General features: G+C 42.7%; 4 protein-coding genes across 4 annotated transcripts; all 4 read left to right on the top strand.

The window, feature by feature from the left end:
• On the top strand, window positions 1-619 carry LOC107277469 (cytochrome P450 71D7). Its single transcript, XM_026022971.2, has one exon. The coding sequence runs from the start codon at window positions 104-106 to the stop codon at window positions 617-619; it is 516 nt and encodes a 171-aa protein (XP_025878756.2). The 5' UTR covers window positions 1-103.
• A 1696-nt stretch (window positions 620-2315) lies between these two features.
• Window positions 2316-4446, top strand: LOC112936066 (premnaspirodiene oxygenase). The gene is made up of 2 exons (XM_026022970.2): window positions 2316-2815; window positions 3278-4446. The coding sequence occupies exons 1-2, from the start codon at window positions 2336-2338 to the stop codon at window positions 4331-4333; spliced, it is 1536 nt and encodes a 511-aa protein (XP_025878755.1). The 5' UTR covers window positions 2316-2335; the 3' UTR covers window positions 4334-4446.
• Window positions 4447-5803: 1357 nt separating this feature from the next.
• LOC4328732 (premnaspirodiene oxygenase) lies at window positions 5804-8512 on the top strand. The gene is made up of 2 exons (XM_015769516.3): window positions 5804-6325; window positions 7265-8512. The coding sequence occupies exons 1-2, from the start codon at window positions 5852-5854 to the stop codon at window positions 8315-8317; spliced, it is 1527 nt and encodes a 508-aa protein (XP_015625002.1). The 5' UTR covers window positions 5804-5851; the 3' UTR covers window positions 8318-8512.
• Window positions 8513-14455: 5943 nt separating this feature from the next.
• On the top strand, window positions 14456-18844 carry LOC4328733 (protein CLP1 homolog). The gene is made up of 10 exons (NM_001409860.1): window positions 14456-14760; window positions 14895-14963; window positions 15079-15180; window positions 15596-15837; window positions 16267-16405; window positions 16508-16564; window positions 17047-17181; window positions 17524-17756; window positions 18413-18457; window positions 18540-18844. The coding sequence occupies exons 1-10, from the start codon at window positions 14572-14574 to the stop codon at window positions 18625-18627; spliced, it is 1299 nt and encodes a 432-aa protein (NP_001396789.1). The 5' UTR covers window positions 14456-14571; the 3' UTR covers window positions 18628-18844.
• The last annotated feature ends 41 nt before the right edge of the window (window positions 18845-18885 follow it).

Raw genomic sequence — 18885 nt, forward strand, 5'->3', positions numbered from 1 at the left:
GAAAAGTTGAACTGTTTAGAGAAGCTTCCGATTCAAAAGGAAGCTACAGTTGAAAAAGAAGTTTTTCAAACAAACCATTCATCTCCCTCTTTGCTTGCTAGCCATGGATGGGCTCTTGTACCAAGCGCTCCTCCTCTCCGCGCTCGCCGTCGCGGTGCTCCAGATCGTCAAGCTCGCCGTCGTCAACAGAGGGAAGAAGCAAGCGGCGGCGGCTGCACCGACGCCCCCGGGGCCATGGAGGCTGCCGGTGATCGGCAGCATGCACCACCTCGCCGGGAAGCTGGCGCACCGCGCGCTCAGGGACCTCGCCGCCGTGCACGGCCCGCTGATGATGCTCCAGCTCGGCGAGACGCCGCTGGTGGTGGTGTCGTCCAGGGAGGTGGCGCGGGAGGTGCTGAGGACGCACGACGCCAACTTCGCCACCCGCCCGAGGCTGCTCGCCGGCGAGGTCGTGCTCTACGCCGGCGCCGACATCCTCTTCTCGCCGTCCGGCGAGTACTGGCGCAAGCTCCGGCAGCTCTGCGCCGCCGAGGTGCTGGGGCCGAAGCGCGTCCTCTCCTTCCGGCACATCAGGGAACAGGAGGTGAACATTGATTATCAGTATGAATATAAATATTAATTGACACATATTCTGGTCACATATGTGCTTAAATGCATGCTTGATCACTAGTTTATGTTGGTATACGATCACAGAACCTATAACCCAAACATGCGATTGCAACTGATCTAGATATAATCAAAAGATTGTTTGCAGTTTGATTAGTAAAAAAATTTCATCAACTTCCTCCTATTTGTGTGTATGATATTATATAGTAGAGAGACCTACTAAAAATAATACTGAATTTTCATGTAAGCACAATACAACTCTAATACCGAATTTTGGTGTAAGCACAATACAACTCGTCCCACAAGTTTATTCAACCACAAAGGGCGGGGAACCCATGTTCATTATGTGATGGCTGAATGAGCCATTCTTTGAAATACTTTATGTGGTTTTTAATATATGACACGCCGTTAAGTTTTTAGATATGTTTGGCCATTCATCTTATTTAAAAATATGTATAATTATTATTTGTTTTGTTATTAATTACTTGATTTAGTATTAAATGCTTTTTTAGCACACTTGTATTTTTTAATGTTTGAGAGAAAGTTAAGACGCATAGTCATACCTACACATGTCTAAAGTAAATATCGTCATAAATTAAAATCTGGAGGAGTGCAATAGATGACAGTATAGTCTGACTTTTGGTTGGAACAATTCGAACCCATTGAACAAGATCCTGACTTATAACTTGACGATTTCCATGCATGTTTTGAAATGGATTAATATCAAAATGTATCTAATTGACTATACAATTCAGATCGAGTTATAGGAGTATGCTACTACTAAGATTGCTCATATAATATTTAATTATTTTCTGAGAACATGCAGGAGTGCTGCATTGGATTGAAGGAGCTTGTATTATAGACTGCATCTTTTTTTTTTCTCAATGTCTACATCAAATGGCATTCCATACATGTACTTTTATATATGAAGAGATACGTGATAAAATAATCTATGTTGTCTAATATTCTTAATCTTTTTTGTAACTACTTTGACCACGTACAATAAAAAGTCACGAGGACATAACAAGTCAACTTGTCGTATAGTAGTGTTCCTGAAATAGCGTAGACTGGACTGTGTCCAGTTGTTGACAAATGACAGCTGCATGCCGCCGGCATATATTGATATATACATCCAGATAGAAACTAGCAACGGAGCTTAAAATTCAACAAATCAAATTAACTAACCTGTGATAGTATACTACCGGAGCATTTGGATATCCAAAACAATTATTGAAGCTAATATTATCGGGGGAAATGGTCGTAGTACGTAATTGCAAGCTAGTGTAGTCTGTGTTGCAGGGCCATGCAAAGACTTGATTTTTCCTCTGAAGACTCAAAGCATGAATTAATCTCTGTACGTAGTTTGGACTTTGAACACGCCAACCACTGCCTTCCTATATACCTTCTGCTATAAATACCGTAAATCATCAGCTGATCACCAAGCAGTCAAGCACTTAGTAGTCAGGGGAAGCTCAAGCACTTAGGGTCTATTTGAGAGCTTGAAATTCGGAGAAACAGTTAATTGGCAGCCATCTTCTGAGGATCTGCAAAGTAGGGTTTTTCAGCTTCTGACTACTAGTTTATTTCTATAGATTCTACGACCATAGGCTTCTCAGAATTTGAGTGAATGAAAAGTTGAATTGTTTAGAGAAGCTTCCGATTAAAAAGAAGCTACAGCTGTAAGAAGTTTTCCAAACAAACCATTCATCTCTCTCTTTGCTTGCTAGCCATGGATGGGCTCTTGTACCAAGCGCTCCTCCTCTCCGCGCTCGCCGTCGCGGTGCTCCAGATCGTCAAGCTCGCCGTCGTCAACAGAGGGAAGAAGCAAGCGGCGGCGGCTGCACCGACGCCCCCGGGGCCATGGAGGCTGCCGGTGATCGGCAGCATGCACCACCTCGCCGGGAAGCTGGCGCACCGCGCGCTGAGGGACCTCGCCGCCGTGCACGGCCCGCTGATGATGCTCCAGCTCGGCGAGACGCCGCTGGTGGTGGTGTCGTCCAGGGAGGTGGCGCGGGAGGTGCTGAGGACGCACGACGCCAACTTCGCCACCCGCCCAAGGCTGCTCGCCGGCGAGGTCGTGCTCTACGGCGGCGCCGACATCCTCTTCTCGCCGTCCGGCGAGTACTGGCGCAAGCTCCGGCAGCTCTGCGCCGCCGAGGTGCTGGGGCCGAAGCGCGTCCTCTCCTTCCGGCACATCAGGGAACAGGAGGTGAACATTGATTATCAGTATGAATATAAATATTAATTGACACATATTCTGGTCACATATGTGCTTAAATGCATGCTTGATCACTAGTTTATGTTGGTATACGATCACAGAACCTATAACCCAAACATGCGATTGCAACTGATCTAGATATAATCAAAGGATTTTTCACAGTTAGTCATATTTAGTTTTAAGTCAACTTTTACTGTGGTCTTTATTGTCAGTAGAATTAATCTAGATATTTCATTTCTTATTTAATGGGCCACATCTATTTGTATTATCTTTTCAACTACTCGTATAGTAATAGAAAAAATAAACATAATCAATGGCTTAGATCATTTTTTTTGTTAGTAATAATACTGGTAGTATGGTTACTAGCAGTAGACACCTCCGTAAATTTAAGTAACTCTTAAAAATTTCAAGGTGATCTCAAATTTCTAATACATCTATGCTTCTTCTATCTAGATGGCGAGTCGGGTGGAAAGGATCCGTGCGGTCGGACCATCGGTGCCGGTGGATGTTAGTGCACTTTTCTATGACATGGCAATCAGTATCGTCTCATGTGCATCCTTTGGTAAGAAACAAAGGAATGCTGACGAGTACCTTTCAGCAATAAAGACTGGGATCAGTCTGGCAAGTGGGTTCAAGATCCCTGACCTCTTCCCGACATGGAGAACGGTGCTTGCTGCAGTGACGGGCATGCGGCGTGCCCTTGAAAATGTCCATAGGATAGTGGACTCCACCTTGGAAGAGGTCATAGAGGAGAGGAGAGGCGCTGCAAGAGAATGCAAGGGCAGATTGGACATGGAGGACAACGAGGAAAACTTGGTCGATGTGCTCATCAAATTGCATGAGCAAGGTGGCCACCTAAGTAGAAATAGCATCAAGTCGGTGATATTTGATATGTTCACAGCCGGAACAGGCACGTTAGCATCATCGCTAAATTGGGGTATGTCGGAACTAATGAGGAACCCAAGGGTGATGACCAAGCTGCAAGGTGAGATCCGAGAGGCGTTTCACGGCAAGGCTACCGTAGGGGAGGGTGACATCCAGGTGAGCAACCTCCCCTACCTTAGGCTTTTTATCAAGGAGACCCTTCGGTTGCACCCTCCAGTGCCTCTTCTTGTGCCCCGGGAGAGCATTGACATGTGCGAGGTCAATGGCTATACGATCCCTGCAAGGTCACGTATCGTTGTAAATGCATGGGCTATTGGGAGAGACCCAAAGTATTGGGATGATCCTGAGGAATTCAAGCCAGAACGATTTGAGGGCAACAAGGTGGACTTTGCAGGGACTAGCTACGAGTACCTACCTTTCGGAGCCGGACGAAGGATTTGCCCGGGTATTACCTACGCCTTACCTGTCTTGGAGATAGCACTTGTGCAGCTTCTATACCACTTCAATTGGTCACTCCCAAAGGGTGTCACCGAGGTGGACATGGAGGAGGAACCTGGCCTTGGTGCACGGCGTATGACGCCCCTGCTACTATTTGCCACCCCATTTGTTGTTCCATTATTGTAAGACAGACATTGATTGGTGCTAGCTGGTTGACTTAGAACTCTTGTGTGTACTAGTAGCATGTATTTTTTTTTTGTTTTCATTCCATGGTTGACCTTACATGCCTGTAGGCTTACACCCCCAATACATCAAAAGGTTGTGTTCCTTTTACAATTAATTAATATACCGTCCTATGTTTTTCATGTAGATAGCTACGAAGACATATATTAACATAGACTGAAATGCTCAATAAAGAGTCTAGAATGTATCTGGCATCCCGTCCCATTTATATATTATCACCCATTCGATCCATATATTAGCATTTTTAAGATGCTTATTAGTACATATTAAGTATGAGGGGGAAAAACTTTGATAGCCCTTGTTAATTTGCATGTGCCATTTCATGATCGGATGAGGTTAAGAGATGAAGCATGCTGTTGCACAAGAGGTTAATAATGAACTATCCATTAACAAGACTATAGTCCTGGAAGATTATAATTAGAAATAAAAATAAAGCACTATGTGCCGACAAACTCCAACACACCTTGTTGAGGAAAAAAACTATAGAACCATACGATCACTGCTATGCGTGGCTGGACATTGTCTAGCTTACAATGGAGACACATAAGTAGGGCCTATCACCTAAATCTAAAGACAGTTGAACACAACGCACTTGTCCCTCACATAGACCAGTCACTATCATGATATCCAAGTATTGTCGCAATCGAAACAGTCTTTAGGCGTTAAAATAATTTTGGATCATCTACATGGGTGTTAATATTTGTTTTCTCAATTAATGTCGGATTTTACTTAGGATGAGCATATGTAGGTAGTAAGACAGATAGGTAGATATAGATGGTGGCAATGATGCATACTGAAGATTCAATATTTCTTTTTTCTTGATAGATAGATAGATAGATAGATGTAGGAGTAAATATCATACAAGTGCTATTTTTCTAAGTCAAAACTATCTGTTGCTGTTGATTATTTGGGAAAACTACAAAAATAGTTGATGATTCTATCATAAAACCGGTTTGTGATAGATTATTACCGAAGCTATTGCCACATATTATCTAAATTATCATAGGAATAATAAATTAAATATTTTAGAAATAAAATTAATAAAATACCTTGGAACAAAGTGACCTAATTAACAATGCAGCAAAAGAAAGTTTCTGAGAAAGTGTATATTTAGATACATGCAGCAAATAATTCATGGCAATAATCCAGTGAAGAACTTAGAGGAACGGCGCTAAAACTACCATTAATAAAATTAAAAAACTTATAGTTTTCTTAATTTAATATTGCATTGATAGATAGAGAGATGGAGAGATAGTGGATAGCTAGAAATTTAATATTGCATCTTTCTATCTCTCTAGCTATCCACTATCCACTATCTTTCTAGATAGAAAGGACTTCACTGCCCCTGCCATGCCAACCGCAGCTTCTACCTCTTCTACATATATGTGCAGCACATACACAAGCACATGCCACATACACAGTACAGAGCGCCGCCACAGCTCACAATTAACCTTGGCAACCATGGATGAGCTCTTGTACAGAGCTCTCCTCCTCTCCGTGCTCGCCGTCGCGCTGCTCCAGATCATCAAGGCGTTCCTCATCATCATCAGGGCAAAGCCGGCGGCGCCGCCCCTGCCGCCGGGGCCATGGAGGCTGCCGGTGATCGGCAGCATGCACCACCTCGCCGGGAAGCTGCCGCACCGCGCGCTCAGGGACCTCGCCGCGGCACACGGCCCGCTGATGATGCTCCGGCTCGGCGAGACGCCGCTGGTGGTGGCGTCGTCGAGGGAGATGGCGCGGGAGGTGCTCAGGACGCACGACGCCAACTTCGCCACCCGCCCCAGGCTGCTCGCCGGCGAGGTCGTGCTCTACGGCGGCGCCGACATCCTCTTCTCGCCGTCCGGCGAGTACTGGCGCAGGCTCCGGCAGCTCTGCGCCGCCGAGGTGCTGGGGCCGAAGCGTGTCCTCTCCTTCCGTCACATCAGGGAACAAGAGGTACATATATAGGTTACACACATTAGCTTACACTACTTAACAATTTTAGGGCCTTGTTTAGTTCCAAATTTTTTCTTCAAACTTTCAACTAATTTTCCATTACATCAAAATTTTCCTACACACGTAAACTTCCAACTTTTCCATCACATCGTTCCAATTTCAACCAAACTTTCAATTTTGGCGTGAACTAAACACACCCGTGGTGTTTGGATCTAGGTACTTTAGTCTCTGTCACATCGGATGTTTCGACGCTGATTAGAAGTATTAAACGTAGACTAATAATAAAACTAATTGTATAAATGAGAGATAATTCGCGAGACAAAATTTTTAAACCTAATTAATCTATAATTAGTACATGTTTACTGTAGCCACATAGGATAATCATGGATTAATTAGGTTTAATAGATTCATCTCGCGAATTAGTCTAGGATTATGGAATGAGTTTTGTTATTAGTCTACATTTAATACTTCTAATTAGTGTCAAACATCCGATGTGACAGGGACTAAAATTTTAGTCCCTGATCCAAACAGACCCTTAATTAACACATTCTAATCACAAATTCACATTTTGAAGTGTGGTAGCCAAAACATGTGCATCATCGACATCAGACGTTTTTTTTTAATGAACCGGTACTTAGTGTGCTAATTTAATTGGATATATATATAATAGGAGTATATATTGTACAAGTAAGAAAGAATCATACTAAAAAAAGCAAGGGGATAAGTTTTAAGGGTCGTTTTGCTCCAGATACGGTCTAGATTTTGATCTCCTCCTTGATTTTCGCCACTAGGGTTGTCGTCGAAAGCTCATTGTGTTCAAACACTCTACTTTCTCTCTTTCAAAATTACATAAGTACATCAAAAGAGGTTTGGTAGCTAATCAGAAATTTTGATCACAATCACTAATATCCTAATACAACATGTTATTTTTACATGTAGATGGAGAGTCAAGTGGAAGAGATCCGTGCAGCAGGACCATCGACGCCAGTGGACCTCACCGCAATGTTCTCCTTCCTGGTGATCAGCAACGTCTCCCGTGCATCCTTTGGGAGCAAGCATAGAAATGCCAAGAAGTTCCTTTCAGCTGTGAAGACCGGGGTCACTCTGGCTAGCGGTTTCAAGATCCCCGACCTCTTCCCGACATGGCGAAAAGTGCTCGCCGCGGTGACTGGCATGCGGCGTGCCCTAGAGGACATCCACAGGGTTGTGGATTCCACCTTGGAAGAGGTCATAGAGGAGAGAAGAAGCGCAAGAGAAGACAAGGCCAGGTGCGGCATGGTGGGCACCGAGGAAAACCTCGTCGACGTGCTCATCGGCTTGCATGAGCAAGGTGGTTGCCTGAGTAGAAATAGTATCAAGTCAGTGATATTCGATATGTTCACGGCTGGAACAGGCACATTGTCATCAACATTGGGTTGGGGTATGTCAGAACTGATGCGGAGCCCGATGGTGATGAGCAAATTACAGGGTGAGATCCGAGAAGCGTTCTATGGAAAGGCAACGGTGGGAGAGGAGGACATTCAGGCGAGTCGCCTCACCTACCTAGGATTGTTCATCAAGGAGACTCTTCGCTTGCACCCGCCGGTTCCTCTCCTAGTGCCCCGAGAGAGCATTGACACGTGTGAGATCAAAGGCTACATGATCCCAGCGAGGTCCCGCATCATTGTAAATGCATGGGCTATCGGGAGGGATCCACGATACTGGGACGATGCTGAGGAGTTCAAACCTAAGCGCTTCGAGAAAAACATGGTCGACTTTACAGGGAGTTGCTACGAGTACTTGCCTTTTGGTGCAGGAAGAAGGATGTGCCCTGGCGTAGCCTACGGGATCCCCATTTTGGAGATGGCGCTTGTGCAGCTCCTCTATCACTTCGATTGGTCGCTGCCGAAGGGTGTCGTAGATGTGGACATGGAGGAGTCATCTGGCCTCGGTGCACGACGCAAGACGCCTTTGTTACTCTGTGCGACGCCATTTGTTGTTCCAGTATTATGAGGCACATTCAAGATGTGCTAGTTGATTGGTGTAGAAGTCCTTTTTCTTTTTAATTGTGTGAAATTTTCTTTTCCATGCATGATCCTCAGATGCCTTTGGGCTTGCCCTCCAAATCATGAAAGGGGTGTTTTATTTTGTAATAATGTTATTATGCTGCATCAAAGACAACAACAAATTAAGGAATCATTTCTCCATTTTTAATCTTAAAAGTGCATTGCATCATCCTGTGACAATTTGTAAGTTTCACAGTTGACACTAAGGAAGTAATGATACCTAGATGCGTAAATATAACTCAAAAGGGCATGCTTGGAGGCCTCTTTTAGGCCCAAAACTTGTGTAGACTACATGCCAACGGAAAATAAGTTTTTTTATTTCTCCTATAGTGGTGGTGTTCTTTGCGATCTAAAACTCTCTTATGGCCAATGTAAATGGAAAATTATATAGTGCGAATCACATATATAAGTTGAAAACTTAAAAGCTACCATTAAATTAAAAAATAGACACCTAAGATTTATCCACATCACCAATAGTAAAGTACTCTCAGATTCAACCATTAGAAAAAAAAAATTACTACGAGTAAAATTTTTTACTTTGTGATATGGATAAATCTCAGGCATCCACTTTTAGCCCAACGGTAATTTTCAATTTTTATGTGGTTTCCACTGTATATTAAAACAGATTCTGGCGGATTGATTTGAATTTTGTTCTCGATTCTGCCATGTTGTTTATAAAAAATGCAGTCATTTGGGGATAAGAGCAGGTACAATAGCGGGCTATTAGCCAGCTATAAACATATTTTATTGAGATAAACGATGAGAGAGAAAAGCAGCGGGCTACAGATATGTAGCCGGCTGTAGCACGGACTCTAAGACACAATGTGTGTATGACAGGTGGGACCATATATTAATAGTATAGTAAGCAACTATTGTATGAATTGGTTATTAGATTAGATATGGATGAATTGGAGTTAGTAGTGGGTTATACCGTTAAACTTGCCCTAAGGTATGTTTTGTGACCGACAGTTACTGTTTTTTTATTTTTTAGAGGTGAATAAAAATTGGGCGACTCCCAAACAGGCCATTTGGTCTTATTTATTGTCAGTTTAGTTTGCAGACACAGTAGTTCAGTAGGAAATGTGTTGGAGTAGAAATCCCTTAACGCGCAAATCACACTTATGGTGTGTTTGGTTCACGGTCATATATGGATGAGATATGACCATTCATGTTTATTGGATATGACGATTTAATTTTTTGTTTGGTTTTTATAGATAGGATGGATCCAATTTTTTATTTGGTTGGAGGGATATAAGATGAATGGGATAAACCAAAATTTAGTGGGGCCATTATCATACATATTTTTTATTAAAATATAATCATCCAAGATCTTGTTTTAAAGATTTAATTGTAATAAATATAATAGTATAATCGAATCCCAAATCAGATATACGGTTTAGGAGAAAAAACATTTAGAGCTTAACTGAAGATTAAACCAACCACAATCAATCAGAATAAGCCACATCACCCAAACCAAAATATGGATGACTTCATCTGGCTAGTCAGATCCACTCATCCAGCGTACTCCCACCATTCCAAATTGATCTACATATAATTTTTTTGAGGTTATTCCTAAATGATCTACATATTTGTATTCATTTATTAAGTCTATTCGTTATTTGTGTATTGGAGTAAATGGACATTGATGCATGCATCCATACACACAAGTATTTATAACCCACATGCAATATCTTGATTTGCTATTGACTAGGAAATAATGGGGATGATGCATGCATCGAGTTTGTTGCTAGAATAAATATAGTATGAGAGAATTATTAGCTTTTTTTGGTCTTGGTATACCTATGAAATATGTAGATCAATTTAGAATGGAGGGGGTATTAAGAGAATATTTCATTTTTTGAACCGCCCCATCCACCCTACCCTCCAAGAAAAAAAAATTGGCATCATCTCTCATCCAACCAAACACACACACACCCTTACAAAATGCATAATAATATCGCTTTGATCAACATGTTGAATTACTAACTATATTAGTAATGAAAAGAAGCTAAAATTCTAATTAGTCAAACCATTTCATATTATAAATCATTTTGAGTAAATATCAGAGAACCCCATGTACATGTACTTGTGTTTCATAAACCCCCATGTCGAAGCACCTGGTTTCAAAATACCCCACGTAAATTGATCAAGGTTCAAAAAACCCCATGTCTAAGCAGTTTGGGGCATTTGAAGTTCCCAGCATGGCTGATGGCCCATGCCACTCTTCCAGCAGTCGCATTCGTAGCTAATGTGAAGGCGTGGTCAATGCGGGTGCGAGGTCGCAACTTTAGGCGAGATGGAACGCTCAGCCATTCTCTCGCTTCTCTTTCTCCCCTGTCTCGTTCACTCGTCTCCCATTAGGGCACCTGCTAGACGATGCCGCTGAATGCTGGAAGATAAAGGATCGCAGTAGACCATACGGCCACGAGAGGCAAGCAGCTCAAGCTATATGGTTGATATATGGCAGGTTTCTTTGCGGTATTTGTTGGAGATTATGTTCTAGGATTTATTTGATTTGGGGCAGGACAAATGCTAGATTGATCCCTTTTCTTATATATGCTTTTTTCTAAGAGTTTAATTTGAAATTGTGTGTTTTGGTGATTTGGCTTATAGAATTGATATTGTGATGTTGAAATCAGCAAGCTGATTATAACAAATTTTCTGAGAAAGCAGTCAACTAGGGAGAGGTGGCAGTCCACTTGTTTTGTTTTGTTTTTCCCTGGGATCGTCATCGTTTAGTTGCTGACATCCGCCAGCTTCTTCTTGCTGCATTATGCATGTGTCGCTTCGTTTCATCCGTAGCAAAAGGCTAACGATCGTTGAGACGATGTCTAAGCTGCAGGTGGGCCACGAGCCGAGTTGGCAAGACAAAGATGGCCCTAAACTGTTTAAACATGGGGTTTTTTCAACTTTGATCCATTTACATGGGGTATTCTGAAACCAGATGCTTAGACATGGGGTTTTTTGAAACACAAGCACATGTACATGGGATAAGACTAGTTTCTAGCATGATAATTGGTTTCAGTACTGTTGCCTGAAGGACATAGCACCTTTGTGTTTTAAACTGGCCAAAAGAAAGCAGAGATGTGTCCTTCATGAACTCCTAAACAACAACTGGATTGGCTCCTTTAGGCAATTCACCACAGTGGAAGAGCTAAATGAATTAGTGCACTTGGGAAGCTTGCTCCAAGATGTAAATCTTTCCGACAGCATAGATGATATCTCTTGGAATTGGAATGAGTCAGGGTCTTACTCATCCAAGAGTGCATATCTCTTCCAATTCGAAGGATCCTTCACACCAATTGACTTCTCCTCGCTATGGAAGACGCCGGCTGAGCCGAAAATTCAGTTCTTTGGATGGCTTGTCCTTCATCAGAAAACCTTAACCGCACAAAGCTTACTTCACAGACATTGGCCGTGTAATTGGATTTGCCGTCTATGCACATGTGCCTTCGAAGACACCAATCATTTGTTCAGCGTTTGCAGCTTCGTCAGAGAAGTATGGAACTTTGTTCGCTCCTGGCAAGCTTTGCCACCTGTTATTGCTGATCCCACGGCCGGAACCTCCGTGTGGTGGGCTGCAATCAACTGCGTTCTCTCAAAGGATCAAAAGTTGGCGGTTAGAGGAGCACTCCTAACAACATGGTGGAATGTTTGGTTAGAGAGAAATAATAGGATTTTCGCTAATAATGCTAAGACCGAGCGTGAGGTGGCCTATGTCATAAAGCAGGAGCTTGATCTCCGCAAGTCGGCTTTTAGGCCGCCTTGATGTCTTCTTTGTTTTCTCTAACTGGCTTGCAAGCACTATATTTTCTCTTTCTAATTAAATTTCGGCAGAGCTCCTACCGTCGATTTCCAAAAAAACAAGCACATGTACATGTGGTTCTTTGATATTTACTCTTTTATTTTACAAATTTGATTTAATAGAAATTCAAAGTGATTTATAATATAGAACGAAGGGAGTAATTGACATCATCGTCACACAATCACTGAACTGTTTACATGGATATAATCGTAATCTACACAGCAAACAGAAAAATTCTTACAGTTGTTCCAGTAAATTGTTTCTTAGTTACGCCTTGCGCTGCAGGAAGGCGTAGGTGGCCCCGATCGCGGCGGCGGCGGCGGCGATCTCCAAGGCGCGCGGCGTCAACCTGGCCGCCCCCGTCAGCTGGTAGGCGAACTCGACGGCGAGGAGCGCCGCGAGCGGCCACAGCGGGGCCTTGAGCCGGTCCCTGATCCCCGGCGAGCCGCGGGGAGCTCCCTGGAACCGCGTGAGGAAGTAGAAGTAGAGCAGCAGGAGGAGGTACGGGTAGGCGAAGACGGCGGCGGAGAACGGCGCGCCGCGCTCGAAGCGGCGCATCTCCAGCGTGGAGTTGAGGGCTGCGAGCGAGTAGCCCACGAACGTGGCCCAACCGTCGCCGCCGCCGCCGTCGGCGGCGTCGGCTTGGGGATGGTGATCCGCCGGCGGTGGGAGCGGGGGCTCCTCCTCCGGCGGCGGCTGCGGCGGCGCTTGGCGGGAGGCCATCGTGGTGGATCGGAGCACGCCGCGATCGAGAGGATGCAATGCGAGGTGGAGGAGGAGGAGTAGGTAGCTCGCGAGCAGGAAGAATGGCGGAGATCGAGGAGAGTAGGCGACGAGACGACTCGCGATTGTCAATGATTGTAGGCGCGTCACGCGTGGACTTGAAATGTGATGCGAGATGATGAAATAAAAATGAAATGTCCTGCAATTTGGTGAGTTTCAAATAAGATTCGACGTAAATTGAGTGGTTTCAATTTGAGATGACGAAATTGGAGTTAGATTGAGAATTCTGTGAGTTGAAGTAAACTCTCAAATTTGTGCCTAGTGGTCCGAAAAAAAACGGAGCGGTCCATTAGCACGTGAATACATAATTAATTAAGTATAATTAAGTATTAGCTACTCCCTCCGTTTCATAATGTAAATCATTCTAGCATTTCTCATATTTATATTGATATTAATGAGTCTAAACATATATATCTATTTAGATTCATTAACATCAATATAATTGTGGAAAATGCTAGAATGACTTACATTGTGAAACAGAGGAAGTATTTTTTTTAGCACGTGATAAAAAAATTAGAAATATGATTTTTTTAAGCAACTTTCGTATTGAAACTTTTTTAAAAAAAACACACCGTTTAGCAGTTTTAAAAGCGTGCGCGTGGAAAAAGAGAGGGTGAGTTGGTAAGAGGATTCCGAACACACCCTTACTCTCTATCTTAACATTCTGAGAGTTTGCAATCTAAACTCACTCGCACGGACAATAATCGAGATTGAATTTGTGAAATAACAGGATAATATTTATCATGAAAAATTGTTCGTGTATACTACTTTTTATAATCTTTTTGGTGAACATCGTTATCATAGAGTATGGTAATGGATGCATTGACATATATATACAGTAGTCCCTAACGATATATTGAAAAATATAATGAAGATAAAATTGTGTTTGGTTTCTGCACCTTTGAACATGAAATGTTTGGTTATATAAAATTTATTATTACTCATAAATAAATCGAGTTTGAATTTAATGTTTTTAAACTTCAATAGATTTCCTATATATTTGTCGACAAATTTTCTCCTAAAAATATGACAGATATAATTATATTACAATCATAATGTAATCACACTGTAACTTAACTTATATGTAATTACACTGTAACTACAATGTAACATGTATGTAACTTTCAAAAATCTCCACATAACATGTTATTTCGGTAAAATAGAGATCATGGGATCAAATCCTCTCATATGTGCGTACTGTGACTTTTTTCTTCTTAACCTGCACAAAACTTGAAATAGATCTAACGGTTTAAAACTATATGAAAGTTACATACAAATTACATTGTACCTACCGTATAATTACATACAAATTACAGTGTAATTACACTATAATTATATTCTAAATACATCTGTTAAATTTTTAGGAGAAAATTTATAGGTGATCCCGAATCCAATATCCAAGCCCGGCTCCGGCCAAAGCCCAAATTGCAATCCCTACATGGGCCAAAAATGCCCAAAACCATCGAAACAAAACGAATCCTTTTCTCCTTTTCTCGCAAAATCTCCAAAACCGCTTCGGCTTCCTCTCTCCCCTCACGGCGGCCGTCGCTTCGTTCGCCGATTAGCCGGCGCCGCCGCCGCCGCCGCCGGTAGAGAACCCACCCCCTCCCCGCATGGCCGCCGCGGGCGGGGCCGCGCAGCCGCCGCGGCAGTACAAGCTGGCGCCGCAGAGCGAGCTGCGGGTGGAGGTGCCCCCCGACGCGCCCGTCCGCGTCCGCCTCGTCGCCGGCACGGCGGAGGTCTTCGGCACCGAGCTCCCCCCCGAGGGCTGGGTCCCCGTCCCGCCCCGCTCCAAGATCGCCGTAAGCGCGCCCTCCTCCTCCTCCCACATCCCACCTCCCGCGGAGGAGAAGAGACCCGCCACGGGATTCGCCTCGCCTCGGCTCAGCTTTGCTGCGACCACTGATTTCTTGCCATTTGGTATGTTTCGGGGTAGATTTTCACCTGGCACGGCGCGACGGTGGAGCTGGACGGGGTCAGCGAGAGCGAGTACACGTCCGACGAGGTGATTTCTTCTTCTCCATATTCTAATCCCCCTGTGAATTTTGGGGTTTTGAGCTTCTTCCAATGCAATGCGATGTGGTTGTGACATAGTACTAATTACATGCTCATGGCTGTAGACACCGATGGTGGTTTATGTGAACACCCACGCGATCCTTGACGCGAGGAGGGCGAGGGCGAGGGCCGCCGCGGCTCAGGGTGCCCTGCCGGAGTCCTCGCAGGTTTGTGATCTCGTCTCTCTCGGTTTGGCATCTCGTCATGCAAGTTATTGCACGGTTAATTGGTCAAAAATTGTGTAGTAGATGCACACTTTTTGATTCTGTTATGTATATTACATAATTGCATAATACTATGGGATGGCTAGCATGCTAATTTTACAGTTTGTTGCACATGAGGTGTTTTAGATTCCTAGAAATAATATAGTGTGTGTGCCTGTACTATGTACTCCAACATAAAACTAGTTCTGTTTAACAACCAATGTGTTAGAGCAATAACAGGTTACAAGTTGATGAGTACCCTACGGTCCAAAATTGAATATGGGTGTTGAAAACATTGAAACATTGTGCGAACAAAGGGTATATTTATCCCGAGGTTTTTGGGCTGTCTTGCTTAGTTTTGCCTCTCTTCGCGGTTTAGGGACCCAGAGTGATCATTGTGGGGCCAAGTGATTCTGGAAAAAGTACTTTGTGCAAAATGCTCCTTAGCTGGGCTGCCAAGCAGGGCTGGAAGCCTACATATGTGGATTTAGATATTGGCCAAGGTTCGATAACCATACCTGGATGTATTTCGGCAACACCCATTGAGAAGCCTATAGATATAGTTGATGGGATTCCCTTGGAGATGCCGCTTGCATACTTTTACGGCCATCCAAGCCCAAGGTATGTCGTTCCCACTAAGGCCTTGTTCGGTTACGCTTGGATTCAATCCGGGCTGGGAATAACAAGTATAGTAAGAAATTTATGATAGATACAATGAGAGACCGGAATTTATTTCGGGCCGGGAACCAATTTACTCATGATAGGGATAATAAGAGACCTGGAATCAATCCACTAGTCAAGAGGTGTGGAACTAATCCCGGCCTCTTATTGTCCCTATCATGAGTAAATTGATTCCCGGCCTGGAATAAATCCCGGTCTCTCATTGTATCTATCATAAATCTCTTACTATACTTGTCATTCCTGGCCCAGATTAAATCCAAGCGCAACTGAACAAGGCCTAACTGTTTTTTCCATGTATTTTATATAAAGACTTCTTTTCTTCTACTCAACTTTTTTGGCACCTCAACTATTTCTTTATGTTGCTGACAGTGTTAGTCCAGATGTTTACAGAGCTCTTATGAAGGAGCTAGCTCAGACATTGGATAAACAATTCTCTGGAAATTCTGAATCTAGGGCAGCAGGAATGATTATCAATACTATGGGGTGGGTTGAAAACCTTGGTTTAGAGGTAATTTTATTTGTTTCATGAGCAACTTAGATTTTGGTTATGTGTGTTGATGGCTAATATTTATATTCTAGCATGAGTTAATTCACCATTTGTGTTGTGCAGTTACTTCACAATTCAATTGAGATTTTCAAGGCTAATGTAATATTGGTATTGGGACAGGCAAGTGCTTCTGTTTTCTTCATAGTGTTGTAGAACTCTGTTCAAATGGGATGTCACTATCGTACTTCATAGTGCTATTTCAGGAGGGATATGCTTGTATTATAGGGCTGTGGAGAGCTCTCTAGTCATTTAGTATTCCCTGATTCTTATGTGCTGCCAAGTGTACTCTGGAATCTATGTTCAGTTTGATGTTGATGATGGCTGCTGTTTATATACCTCAGTATGAATCTAGGGGGGGCAACCAAGCATTTTGTTGAAGTATTGTATTATTGTCTAGACATTTGCTTGTGTGATATCAATTATTAGCTTGTGTTATACTGTCATAGGGGTAGTTACTGCCCCCCCCCCTCCCCTAACAACAACACACACACACAAAGGACAGCGAAACTATTGCTGTTAGGTTTATGTTGACAAGTGCTATCATGAATAAGCATGAAATGAAATGGTCCTGAAGATTGGATCATTTGATTTGTCTACTGCAGGAGAAACTATGGAAGATGCTAAAAGATGCAGCAAAAAATAAGCCCAACATTGATGTTGTAAAACTTCATAAATCAGAAGGTGTTGTTCCGAGAAATCCAAAGTACCGTCAAAAGACTAGAAGCTTCCGTATCAAGGTAAATTATTTTTCTGATAATAAAATGTGGAAGTTCCTAGATTCAACTTTCAAAAGTCAATGTTTCAATACAAGGCATTGTTTGGTAGGCAATATGAGAAATTAATTGATGTAGGCTTAAATACACATGCATTACTGTACAGTGTGACTCACCTTTATGTTCATTTTTCTAATGTTATCTTACAATCGAAGGAGGCTTAAACACACATGAATTACTGTACAATATCACCTCCTTTTTCATTTTTCTAATGTTATCATGCAATCGTATGTTACATTTGTTCAGTTAATGCCATCCTATTCTGCTCTGGTTTGCTAAAGCTAAATTGTAACACTCGCTTTGCAGGAGTACTTTTATGGCATTGCGAATGATCTAGCACCACACTCAAATGTTGTTAACTTCAGTGATGTATCTGTTTACAAGATTGGCACTCATCAAGCTCCTAAGTCTGCACTACCGATTGGTGCAGAGCCTGTGGCAGACCCTACTCGACTTGTTGCTGTTAACATCAGCACAGATATGGTCCACACCGTGCTTGCTGTTTCATATGCTAAGGAACCTGATGAAATAGTTTCCAGGTGATACCAACTGCCCAAATTAGTGCTTATGCTTTACATCTACTAAAATGTTTATGCTTAGAGCCATAGTCAATACAGCTTGATACGGTGATACCTTATTTATGCATATAATTGGTACATCAGGGCCCAGGTATAGGAAAGAAAAATACATAGTAAAGTTTATGGAATTTTGTATTGTCTTTCAGATGGGTGGGTTTCTTGCATGTTTTACATGTTTGATATTATTTTGCTTTCTTCAGACCAATCTATTATCTGTATGCACTAAATAACTTGTCTGTGCACAGTTCTAGCCCTAGCTAGTACGCATGTCACAGCTGTTGCCCACTTAAAAACCTGACAAACCCATTTACTCTAGGTGGCAGTTTTCAAAACTATTTAAGATCTGTATCATATGATCATTAGATTTATATACTTGAAATTCAGGATATCACCAAGTTATCCTGCAATCATTTTCAGTAGTTTACCAGTGTCATTATAATCTGTACTGCTGGATTAGCTCGATCATGCGTGACTAACTACAACTTCTCTAGTCTTTCGTTACCACTACGCAAAAACTGCAAAAATTGTAGCATCCTTTTTCTTGTAACAAACCTGAGTGTACCTCTTTGACAATTCTGGAGATACGTTTGCTATAAACCTCTTTGACAATTCTGCAGCAATGTTGCCGGATTCATCCACGTGACAGATGTTGACATCCAAAGGTACCCCCAACAACCAAGAAAACTAGCATGTACCTTTTTATGGATTCGTGGTAAGACCTAACTTAACATGCTCTCATTTCAGGAAGAAGCTCACATACATTGCACCATGCCCAGGGGACCTGCCAAGTAAGCTGTTAATTGCGAGCTCGTTAACGTGGTACGAGGCTTGATCAGCTCATGGCAGAACGATCAACGATGTAGCTAGGTGGTCAGTTAAATTAATCAGATGGATGTAACACAGATGTATCCCTTGTCCTATCTCCGGGTGTACGTTGTAAACTTGCAAGCTTTTTAGTAAACTCAATGCACTGCTAACTAAAACTTATAACAGCAAATTTCACTCATTTCTCTGGAACCTATCTTGTGAATGATTTATTCTGACGGTGCTCCGCTGGTGTGTGCGCATTAACCTCTCTGAGACTTATCAA

The sequence above is a fragment of the Oryza sativa genome, chromosome 2 (assembly GCF_034140825.1).
Source record: "Oryza sativa Japonica Group chromosome 2, ASM3414082v1".
Lineage (NCBI taxonomy): Eukaryota > Viridiplantae > Streptophyta > Magnoliopsida > Poales > Poaceae > Oryza > Oryza sativa.